At 41.7% G+C, this 12,642-nt stretch overlaps 1 protein-coding gene across 1 annotated transcript in view; it reads left to right on the top strand.

Moving 5' to 3' along the window:
• Window positions 1-8,229, top strand: part of RND2 (Rho family GTPase 2) — a 61,612-nt gene extending 53,383 nt beyond the window's left edge. Inside the window, exons 4-5 of the mRNA XM_072111783.1 lie at window positions 3,286-3,420; window positions 7,497-8,229. Coding sequence (XP_071967884.1) covers window positions 3,286-3,420; window positions 7,497-7,745 — 384 coding nt within the window. The 3' untranslated portion in view covers window positions 7,746-8,229. The remainder of the gene's footprint in view (window positions 1-3,285; window positions 3,421-7,496) is intronic.
• The last annotated feature ends 4,413 nt before the right edge of the window (window positions 8,230-12,642 follow it).

The following is a 12,642-nucleotide window of genomic DNA, read 5'->3' as shown; positions in this document are numbered from 1 at the left end:
TGCAGCTCTCACATAATGATGCTGAGCAATCACCACTTGTGTGTTTCATTAAACAGAGCAGTGAGATTCTGCCCTAAACATCATTATGCAGTATGTATGAGGATGGAAGGAAGGCCCATTGCGTATAGCAGATCCCTCTCATCGCTGCTGCGACTTGTACTTAGAATTTAAACAAGACACATTTCATCAAATAGAGGAGGCTTTGTTCTCTGCGGGGAATCGAGATGAATAGATGCATGTTGTTGTTCCTTTGTTTTCCCATATCACTCCGGTCGAGATAAGAAAACTCTATCTGATGCTACTGTAATCGGCGGCAGCCAAAGGAAAGTGAGCAAGAACACAACAGAGCGGCAGGCAATGGATTCTTATGGCTTTAGGATAGGAGGGTCATCTCTTAATGTGGTCAACGAGATGCACAAGTGTTAAGCCTTTCACAGGTTCCTCTTCCTCTTCTGGTCTTCATGTAGTCAATCTCTTCTAATCTCTTCTTTCACAAGTTCCCTATGATAATTTATGCTAAAAAAGAGAATAAACTTTTTGTGTGGTGATTGGTTGCTATTAAGAAACACTTAGCGATGGTGAAAGGTTAGCGGACAATTGGACATCTGCTGCTCTGGAAGTGACATCTCAATATATGTCTCACTGAACAATATCACTAACTTCACATCTGCATCACATATTCTAATAATAGCGCATACAGATTACGCAGCGCTGCACAGATTTGCCAAATCAGTCCCTGTCCCCAATGGGGCCCACAATCTAATCAACCTACCAGTATGTTTTTTTTGAGTGTGGGAGCAAACCAGAGGTACCAGAGGAAACCCATACAAACACGGAAAGAACTCTTTGCAGTTGTTGACCCTGGGACTTGAACCCAGAGTAAAATCACACACGAAAAATTCTTGTGTTAAATTTTTCTAGATATTCTGTGTTGATATTCGTAGTTTTACCATTGTCCTTCCTCACCTTCAACTATTCAAAAAAGTGGAAAGTTTGCCTAATGCTCTGTTTTTACCAGTCACAGCATTTCCCACATTCCTGTTGATAACACTAAAACATGGCACAACCCATTTGAAAGGTGAATGGCAGACTCCAGTTCCCTCTTCTATACCTCTGAATTACGATAGTTGCAATTCACTACACAATCTTAAGGATTCGAAGACTATAATTGAACTTTACCATATTGGCTGGATGTTACAGCTGACACTTACTGCAGAAGAAGCAAGAGCAGCTCCTGACTCTGCATCATCAATGTTACAGCTGACACTTGCCGCAAAAGACACATGAGCAGCTCCTGACTCTGTATCAACAATGTTACAGCTGACACTCACTGCAGAAGACACAGGAGCAGCTCCTGACTCTGCATCATCAATGTTACTACTAACACCTACCGCAGAAGGCACAGGAGCAGCTCCTGACTCTGCATCATCAATGTTACAGCTGACGCTAACTGCATAAAGCACAGGGGCAGCTCCTGACTCTGCATCATCAATGCTACAGCTGGCACTTACCGTAGAAGGCACAGGAGCAGCTCCTGACGCTGCATCATCAATGCTACAACTGGCACTTAGCTGTAACATTGATGATGGTTCCTGTGTCTTCTGCGCTGACACTTACCGTAGAAGGCACAGGAGCAGCTCCTGACTCTGCATCATCAATAAAAAGTAACTGTAAATAAAGTAGCGTACACCTGTCAGTTTTGTACTGAATGTGTTTGTATTAATGACATCCCTTATTCTTGTAATACATATTATTCCATGTGCTGATGTAGCCAGATTCTACATATTCTATATTATCTTTATTAATTCATTTATTGATGTGTCGATGACTATTCTCATACCACTGTCTCCTGTGTAGCAGTAGACACTCTGTAAACATATCTTTGGAGATGTTCATGGAAACAGTGGGTTCCGGTATAGCAGCTCCTTTTATTTTGATGGCACTTTTAGGGATTTAGCGGGTAGTTTATCTCATTTGTAATGCAGGACAAAGTCTTTACGAGGCAGGCGATGGCAGAGTCTTCCTGCTGTCAGCGTGTAACACTTCTTCCTGCCCTCGCTGGGAGGTTTCTGCTGAATCCGCTGCCTCATTTGTTATGTGAAACTGAGGTCTGTTTGCAGCCAACTGATCTCGACAAATAAGAAAAATTTGGCTACTTAGCATTCAGCATGGGGAATGTATTTGTTCCATTAAACAAGAAAATGAACTCGAGGGGCTCAAGAGCTGAGCTTATCATTTATTAATCTGCCTTACAAAGAACACACAACGTTGATTCTTGAGGCAGAGACCAAGCTATGTAAGCTCCGTGCTCGATGCCACACTTCTGTGACCTTGCTTGGGATCAGCCTGCAACACTTGCCGTTTGCTACTTATCAATTATGTACAATGTTCAATATAATTCTGTGTAGGACAAATGGAGGTCCCGATGATTATAAAATCGCAAAATGTATTTGACCAAGTACAACCCCTTACAGTGCACTGGATGAAGTGGATTGAAGTTATGGAGATTTTGAAAAAGTTCTAGACACTTTTTGTGTCTGATAATTAAACGTATATACTAACAGCTATGATGGGTGCTCCTTGTTTATGGACTTCACGTAGTGAAGACAATATGGTACAGCTACCGTTTTAAAATGCCAGTATCTCATGAGACATGTAAGCAAATTGTAATTGGAAGTAGGTTTGGGACCCACCATTATTGGTGGTCGTCGACCCAGACGGGTTTAGAAACAAGCCAAGGTCTGGACAGGCATAGTTCTAGTGGAGATGTGGCCAGGGAGGGCAATTCTGATTTGCAGTTAAGCTAAGGTTGTAATGGAGGGTCAGATGAACATAAACACAAAACAACAAATCGTAAAGCAAGACATAGTCAGAAACACTAAAGTCGGTCAGCAGCAGATCAGATTTTGAAGTGGAGGCCTTGTCATGGGAGAGTTGGCCACCAGGTAGTGAACGTGAGTTGAGGTTATACCAATGGACATTTCTAAACGTTTTTTAAGGGGTTGTCCATCCTTTAAAATGATCTATCCTGCTGAGGGTGGGGGCTGTAAAAACGAAAAAAAAAAAAAAAATTAATGCTTACCTTCTTCATCACTCCGAATGTCCAACTACTGCTGCTTGCCTGCTACAGCATTAGATTCAATGCTGTAGCAGGTGCACAACAGTGGACAGGAGTGTGTGCCCTACTCTGTAAACAAACAGCGGCACAGTAGCGAAAGATGCAGCATCTGATAACATGAATTACAGAAAATCTTTTCTAATCAAATTATCTTCCTGTCTCCACAGTGGCAAGGTGAAACTCAGGAGTTCTGCCCAAGTGCCAAGATCATTCTTGTAGGCTGTAAACTTGATATGAGGACAGATATGAACACTTTACGGGAACTATCCAAACAGAGACTTATCCCCGTGACACACGAACAGGTAAGGCTCTCTGAGGCTTCTCATTGTGATTGTTATAGAATATTTTTTGGTTGTTAAGGTTTATTAAACTTTTCTATTCAAAAAGTTAAAAAAAAAACGCTTAGAGGGGTTGTTCAGAAGTTTAAAAACTTTTATACACAGCTGGTTGGGCTGTTTAAAACTTAAACATCTGAACAGCAGTTCATCTGGGTGCCGTCCATCACAGATGGGTGCTGCAGTCCCGACTATATCTGCACAATTACTACAGAAATTAACGCTGTAGCAATCATGTGCCTGTGGTCGGGACAGCGCCATCGACCTCTGCAAACAGAGAGCCAACAGTAATGGGTGGCACGCAGGTGAAAAGGAGCCCCAGAGGAGGTGAGAATGTGATGGTTATTTTTTAGATGTAGATAACCTTCCCACATATATACATATTTTTAAAATCCTATGTGAAAAATACCAAATAGTGTATTTTTTCACATTTTTGGATCAATTTGTGAATTATATGCAGAAATAAACATTCAATTAATACAACTATCCTATCAAGTCATTTCAGGTTTTATACAGGTCTGGAAAAAAAGTAAAATTTGTTATGATATGTAAAGCTGTTCGAAAGATACTGAAGAGCAGAACATTGGATATCAATATGTCTATGAATCCATAAAAAAATTCTGTTATAATGTTGTGTCTTCCTGGAATCAGAATAAGATTATGCTAATAATGCAGCCTCAGGCTGTGTGGCTATAATGTCAACATCTAGGGCATTAAGATTTTATGTAACACACTCTGAAAGTTTTTTTTTTTTTTTTGTCAAAGTTGGTTGTCCAATAATACACATCAAGAAGGAGATTTATCACAAGTCTCTTAGAGCAGAACTGTTCTAGTTGCCCATGACAACCAATCAGAGCTCGGCTTTCATTTTCCCACAGCTGTTTATAAAAATATAGCTGAGCTCTGATTGGTTTCCATGGGCAATTAGAACAGTTTTACCTCAGAAACTAGATGATAAATCTCCCCTAGGGGCCTATCCACAGAATAAGAACTTTGCATGATCATTAGGTCTGTGGGCAATGGAAACATTTTAATAACTGTTCAGATCTTAAAATATGACTTGAGAAATTATCCTGTCTTTATTAGAAATGGGTATAACAGTGTGCTATTATTTCTGCTACTATATAATACTAGATTTTATTAAAGTACAGATAAAAGTATTATACATGTGCCAAAAATGCTAGAGATGGGAATCCTGAGAAACTGTGTTCCTAAAATGGAATGACCCGGCCTGTGTTTACACAGTTCCCACACTTCATTCCTTCCATGTCCTAATCCACATCCCCTCTGTCCCTGTACAGAGGACGTTTACATTCCCATAAGTAAAGCTGGCCCTAAAACCATGTTTTCTTCAGCCGATTTACAGCAGACTAAACAAAAAATGACAAAGAGAAAATGGTATTTATTCCATGTATAAAGAATCTGCCTCGCAGGCGGCGAAAACGTAACCATTGCCTGTGAAGCTTTTGTGGATGTTAAGAGCAGCTGCAGTGTGACCACAAAGACCGCCGCATACAGAAATATTATTATTTTAGGTGTTAACCAGAATAAATGTTCAGCTGCTCAACTAAATTTTATTATGAAGCTTCTTTTATTTAAAAAAAAAAAAAGTGATTACCGTATACTGAAGTATAAGCCGACCCGAGCAAAAGCCAAGGCCCCTAATTTTACAACAAAAAAACTGGGAAAACCTATTGGCTCGAGTATAAGCCGAGGGTGGGAGATGCATTGGTCACAGCCCCCCCCAGTATACAGCCAGCAAGCCCCCAGTAGTATATAGCTAGCCAGCCCCCTGTGGTATATAGCTAGCCAGCCCCCTGTGGTATATAGCTAGCCAGCCCCCTGTGGTATATAGCTAGCCAGCCCCCTGTGGTATATAGCTAGCCAGCCCCCTGTAGTATATAGCCCAATCAGCCCCCTCTAGTGTATAACCTGCCAGATTTATGGCTATATGGGATGCACCCAAACCCTTGTGACTAAAGATATCCAAAGACCTTTTAATCACATATGATACCAGTGTTCTTACATAGTAGGTAAGGGGTCCTGTGGCATATTTCACATTAGTTTCCAGGAAGTTCATGATCAGGGGCGTAACTTAGACAGTGCCCCATAGCATACTTTTGAATAGGGCCCCCGTACCCCTTACAAAAAATTATACATATTTTTATTCTTATACATGTGAGTTACAATTACACACATCTATATACTTATATACATACAAATACAGCATGTATACACTTACAGCATAAACATATATACAGTATAAATATACCACTTATACATACAGCATAAATACACATACATACAGTACCATATATACACACACACAGCAAATATACACATACATACACTTCCATATACTCACTTACAGCATAAACATATATACAGTATAAATATACCACAAATACATACAGCATAAACACACACACATACAACAAATATACACATACATACAATTCCATATACACACCCAATACCCCAGATGCCGTGGCCCCCTGATACTGTAGGCCCCATAACAGATGGCTGCTACCCCTGTAGTTACGCCCTTGTTCAGGACTCAAGTTCCAGGTGACATTGGCACTAAGGAGGAAGGGCAAAGAGACTTGCCAGCTCTCAGTCCATATATTATATATATATTTCTTTTGCCAAAATAAATCTGCAGCACCTACTTAAATGAGTTTTTCTAAAACTATGTGCAGATTCTAGACCTTTCCCCATCGCACACCATATCCTCTAACAATAAGTTTTATAGTAATAATATAGAAAGGGATATTCCCAGCAAAGTGAAAAATTGCTTAATTATATATCATACTGTTCTCGTTTGCGAAATGTTAATTCATTACAGTATAAATAAAATTATATTATCTCTCTTTATAAGTTGACATAAAATAGCAGAAAATATAAAAGATTCATTATAATTGTCTTGGAATTGGAGGGGGGGAGCATTGGCTCATTATTTGACCACATAAAGACACAGATTGGATGTAGCTTGGTAGTATATACTGGGATACTGTGGTCGTGAATACATGGCATCCTATGTTGTAACTACAGGATGAGGCAAAATGGGATTCAACTAAATCAACAATGTATCTCATGGCTTTGTGAGGCATAATACTGTAGCGGCCATCTTCCTTATACCTTGGCTACCGATCATGTAACCTCAATTATACCCAGTCTAATATTAGGCCTTGAATAGACAGGTCACTTTCTTCCACAAAGTCTACTCTCTGAGCTTCTGCTTTAAACTGTCCAACTAGCTAAAAGTTGGTATGTCCATGTTCATTTAAAGGGAATTTTTCACCAGGAATGTGATTTTTAGCTGGTGGCAGGTTCCAATTGCCTATGCTATGCTGATTTTAAAAATGCCTTTGTCAGCAATCTAAATCATTTCAGTACTTTAGAGAAGTTAATTTCACATTACCTGGCTCCCTCCCAGTGGTGTGTGGTGAGTCCCCTGCGGAGGGGCAGCTGCAGTGAGTCCCTTGTGTCAGTCTTCTCTACTCCACTCATGTTACTCCAGTCATGTAACTGCCATGTGTATTGAGCAGGCAGGGGAGAGAGGAGGATGGCGTTAAGTAGAGGAAGAATGCATGGGGAGACCGAGACACAGGCTGCTGCAGCAACCCCTGCCCCGAGACTCGGCATACACTGCTGGCAAGGAGCTGGTAATGTGAAATAAACTTGCATAAAGTACTGAAAATCACATTTCTAGTGACAGGTTTACTTTAATACAATGTTTAGATACTGAAAAAGACATATTTAGGGGTCTGATGGGTTAGTAAAAGAAACAGTGGGTTAGTTAAAGAAACAGGGATCCACAAAGCGCCAAAGAAACTGCTGGTTGCCTAGTCTGATCTTTTTCTCCAAATGTTTTTGGCTCGTCACAGAGTTTACAAAGGTATACTGCATTCCATGAACCTATTGCTACAAACATGGGTGGCCCGAGTCCTCCTTTGTGAAGCCAATAATAGCCACCTTAAACTGTAGTATGCATATAGCCTGTATGATTTCATAAAGTAATAATTTTCTTTCTCTTATTCCAGGGTAGCACTCAGGCCCGTCAGATTGGAGCCGTAGCCTACGTAGAATGTTCCTCTAAGGTGTCGGAGAACAGCGTGAGGGATGTCTTTCATGTCACCACCTTGGCGTCTGTTAACCGCATTCACAAGAACCTCAAGCGCAGCAACTCCAAGAGGGGACTGAAACGTGTCTCGCAGCTTCCTGGACGGACTGAACTATTAAGCGAGACCGAAATACGCAAGGACCGCGCCAAGAGCTGCTCTATCATGTGAAACGTGCCTATTGGCTGTAAATAGAGTGTGTAGGGGTCCTCTCTACACAGTATTACGGGCATCCAATCCACAGAAATGGCAGCCTTTGCTTAGGCCAGTGTTGTGTAACCATAGTTAGACGCTGGTCTGTGACTGTTACGGTTATTTCTGGATTGCCGTAGGGAAAAAAAAAAATGGTGATATAAACCAATTAACAAGTAACAGCGCATTAAGAGTTTGCTTTTGTCCTGCTGATTCTGTCCCCATCAATGTATTTATATGCACACACAGTTCACGCCCATTGTACAGAGCATAGAGGAGGCGTCTGTGTAAAGCCTATGTAACGTGTGTATATATGTATGTATGTTTATATGTATATATACACACACACACACAGATGACGCACATTGTGTTATGGAGAGGTGTGGAAGGTTGTGTCGGTTTGAGAATTGAAGCATTGTTGTAATCCAAAAAAGTATAATTAAAATCAATTTATTGTTACAAAGTTGCAGCTTCTTCCATTTCTGTTCTGTTAATCCTTGTATACATCGCTTGCAACTCTCTTTTGGGGACTCCATATGGCTGAGCAGTGCTATCCTCAAACCCTTATCTGTAAACCATGGGGCAGATCTGACAAGGTGCTTCCACCAGTTTTGATTAATATGGGAACGAGCAGCTATCATTCTATCATGTATGACGGCCTACAAGAGATTTTTCCACCATAACAAATGTTGCAAATGGTGGCTGCTTTTTTCGTGAGGATTTGGAATTTATGTAATTAAAGGGGTTGTCCGAGTTCTGAAAAAAAACTAAGGGTGGCCGGGAGGGCGCTGCTTAAAAAAATAAAGTCCTACTTACCTTCCGGTGCCCTCCGGTATCCAGCGCAGCTGTTGCTCCGGTCCAGGCGCCATGTAAACAAACATGGCCGCCCGAGCAGCGCTGGACTCCGTGGCCGGCCAGAAGCTGAATCCAGCACTGCTCCGGCGGCCATGTTTGTTTACATGGCGCCCAGAGCGACAGCAGCGCTGGATACCTGAGGGCACCGGAAGGTAAGTAGGACTTTATTTTTTTAAGTAGCCCCTCCTGGCCACCTTTAGTTATTTTCAGAACTCTCGGACAACCCCTTTAATTACTTGTATATCATTTGGACCACCAATAATAATCAGTCCAGTTCAGGACACATAATGGGTCTCCAATACAACAAGGTCCTCGAGATCCAGTAGTAGCTAAAAGAGGTGTGGTTTTCCTTATCCCATCCTCGGAAACTTATTTACATATTTTCCCAGAATCGCCTAGTGGAGCGTCAATGGCTATAGGTCTCCACGCGCCTCTTACTTCCTGTCCTCCTCAGCCAGAGATTCCTGACCATAAAATGGCTGCAGATGGAGGGTCAAGGGATCCTCTTGCCAGGACCTTTATCTTGTATTCATGAATACTATCATAAGGTCCTGGCAGGGAAATTGCTCTTGGACAATAAGAGATCACATGAAATATTGTGAAATGACCCTTCATCTGCGGCCATTTTATGGACAGGAATCTCTGGCTGATGAGGTAAAAGGAGAGTTCACTTTACATATCAAGAAATCGGAGCAGAACTATTACTAGATGTATATTGGTAAATTACCTAATATCCTGCCCCTTACACTTACACACACATCAAAATAACATGAGGTAAGTGGTCAACCTCTTTAAGGTTCAGGAAATAGTTGACCTACTGTATCGAAAGAACCAATACACTGCGCCTCCCCTTCTAAATAGACAGATCAAAGAAAACCCAAATGAGTGTGAAAATCTTGAACCAGTGTAAGGGTACCATCAACAAAATGATGCGCCAAGAGTTGGATCTGCACAATTTTGATACTCCAATATGGCAACACCCTTTTATTTCCCAACCAGCACGATAAGGAAAAATGAGAAATCTCACTTACGGACTTAAAGTTTCTCCAACCACCAGTAATTTCTTTCCTGCGACTGGATTACGTTACTTTATATATTTACTTCACTTTCAAAGATACATTGACCTTTTATATCACACAAGATATGGAATCTGACTTGTAAGATGGGAAGAAAATATGAGCCTCTATTAGGCAGAGATAACAGAAAAGCTCCTTCTAAATCTATGCATTAGCAAGCTGGGTTATGATGGACTGGCGCAGTAATGGGGGTCACCTGTGGCAGGCCGGAGTTCATCGGGATTACTTTCTCCCCCATCCTGTCCTACAGATCTTAAATCAGTCTTTTCTTTTTATTTCTAAATTGCAATGGCCTTTTCAAGGACGCCACACTAATGAGATTTAGATGGCACACAATGTAATATCCTAAAAGGGAGAGTGGAGCTCCGATAGGAAGAGGCTTAATGTGACTTGTTTATGGGGGTCAGAAGGTGAAGCAGTGGAAGCGCGGTGTCTTCCAGCTGAATGAATACACAGTACAGGATGAGAGATCTGTAGACAAGGCTCTTGGCTGTAGAAGCGGCACATTCATACAACGTCTTTCTTGTAGCGGTAAAATAAATGTATTACATAAACTACAAATGGACAACCCAGGACATCAAAATAGGTGGCATGTATTACAAAACGTCTTAAGATTTTATAGGTACAAATAAGCCAGATATAGACATCACTGTCTGCAGGCAGTAGCTCTGGTGAATACAGGTCCCATGCCGAGTGCTCACGTATCACAAAAATAGATGTGCACTAGTCATTTGTAGAAGAGTGTAAATTTGTATTGTTATTACAAAAAAATAAAGATCCGAATGAATGAAATATTCTCATTGAATAATTGTTCTGAACAAAGTTGAATGTGCTGACACTAAAATCACAAAAACAATCAATGAAAAATCACAGTATTTAACCAAAGGAGACCTGGAATTGGATTCACACAGAAAATCAAAGTGGAAAAACACACTACAAGCTGATGTAACTTTGATGTAATGTCCTAAAAACAGGTCAAAATGAGGCTCAGTATTGTGTTTGTCGCCTCCACGTGCTTGTATGACCTCCCTACAACGCCTCGGCATGCTCCTGATGAGGTTGCAGATGGTCTCCTTAAGGCATCTCCATCCAGACCTGGACAAAGGCATCCACCAACTCCTGGACAGTCTGGGGTGTAAGGTGTCGTTGGTGGATGGAGCGAGACATCATGACCCAGATGTGCTCATTTGGATTCAGGTCTGGGGAACGAGTGGGCCAGTCCATGCCTTCAATGCCTTAATCTTGCAGGAACTGCTGACACACTCCAGCCACATGAGGTCTAGCATTGTCCTGCATTAGGAGAAACCCAGGGCCAGTGGCACCAGTAAATGGTCTCACAAGGGGGCTGAGGATCTCATCTCGGTACCTAATGGCAGTCAGGCCCCTCTGGCGAACACATGCAGGGATGTGCGGCCACCACACACCAATACTGACCCACTGCCAAACCGGTCATGCTGAAGGATGTTGCAGGCAGCTCCAGACTCTGTCATGTCTGACACATGTTTTCAGTGTGAACCTGCTTTTATGTATGAGGAGCACTGGGCGCCAGTGGCGAATTAGCCAATCCTGGTGTTCTCTGGCAAATGTCAAGTGTCCTGCACGGCGTTGGGCTGCGAGCACAACCCCCTGCTGTGGACGTCGTGCCCTCATACCATCCTCATCGAGTCAGTTTCTAACTGTTTGTGCAGACATATGCATATTTGTGGCAGCTGGAGGTCATTTTGCAGGGCACCGGCAGCTCTTCTTGTTCCTCCTTGCACAAAGGTGGAGGTAACAGTCCTGCTGCTGGGTTATTGCCCTCCTACGGCTACCTCCACGTCTCCTGGTGTACTGGCCCATCTCCTGGCAAATCTTCTGGCCACAGCTCGCATTGTCCATCTCATGCTACCACGAGTGTGAAAGCACCACCAACATTCATAATTGACAAAAACAGCCAATAAGCATTGGTACTGAGAAGTAGTCTGTGGTCCCCATCTGCAGAACCGCTCCTTATTGAGTGTGTCTTGCTAATTGCCTGTGAAATTGATTGTCAATCAATGTGTTGCGTCCTAAGTGGATAGTTTGATTTCACAGAATTTTTAATTAACTTCAATTTATAAGAGTTCCCTATAATTTTCTGAGCAGTGTACATAGCCAATAGCTGATGTAAAATATATGAGAAGTCTCTCGCATTTTATCTTGATATAATCTGCATTCGCTCATAGAATCAATCATTTACATGCAGAACATTTAAATTATTACAAGTATTTTAAATTTTTCTGATCTCTGATAAAATGGAAACTAAAGAGTGGCCGCTTCTTAAATAGGGCACTTCTCCGTAGAGCTGTGGCTTAAGCCTTTGCTCTACAACAAAAGCCTTGTGTATGTCTGTGCCAATGTAGTTATCGGCGCCTTCAGCCATTCGTGATGTCACTGTGAACACTGTGCCCCCTTCATAGGCAAAATATCAAAATTCAAATGTAAAGCGCAAATGTCATCCAAGTTTCATACTATGTAAATAAGCTTTTATTTGATTTAATATTATGTCATTTATCTAATAATCTTTTCTTCTGTGCCTTCATCCAGCGGTCCTGATACTACACACGAAGGGACTTCACTAGTAACTGGTAAAGGCAAGACATAAGAGTGGAGAAAGCCACAGCACTCGGTACGGTTCAATTCCAAGTCTTCTTTATTATAACATCATCAGGCATAAAATAGACTTGGAAGACTTGGAATTGAACCGTACCAAGTGCTGTGGCTTTCTCCACTCTTATGCTGTTTATGGGACTCTGAGCACCGGATCCCCAGCTGCGAGCACCAACCAAACTTTCTAGGAATATCCAGGATTGCTGTCCTTTCTCTCTTTCTTCTGGTAAAGGCAAGACGTTATTTATATTAGGTCTTCCTAAAAATGATGTTTATCAACCATCAAAATCAGACAATTCCCTCTATTTTCAGTGGCC

Source organism: Engystomops pustulosus, chromosome 6 (genome assembly GCF_040894005.1).
Source record: "Engystomops pustulosus chromosome 6, aEngPut4.maternal, whole genome shotgun sequence".
In the NCBI taxonomy this organism is placed as follows: Eukaryota; Metazoa; Chordata; class Amphibia; order Anura; family Leptodactylidae; genus Engystomops; species Engystomops pustulosus.
The sequence above is the reverse complement of the archived record's forward strand: the minus strand, read 5'-3'. Positions and strand labels throughout refer to the sequence as shown.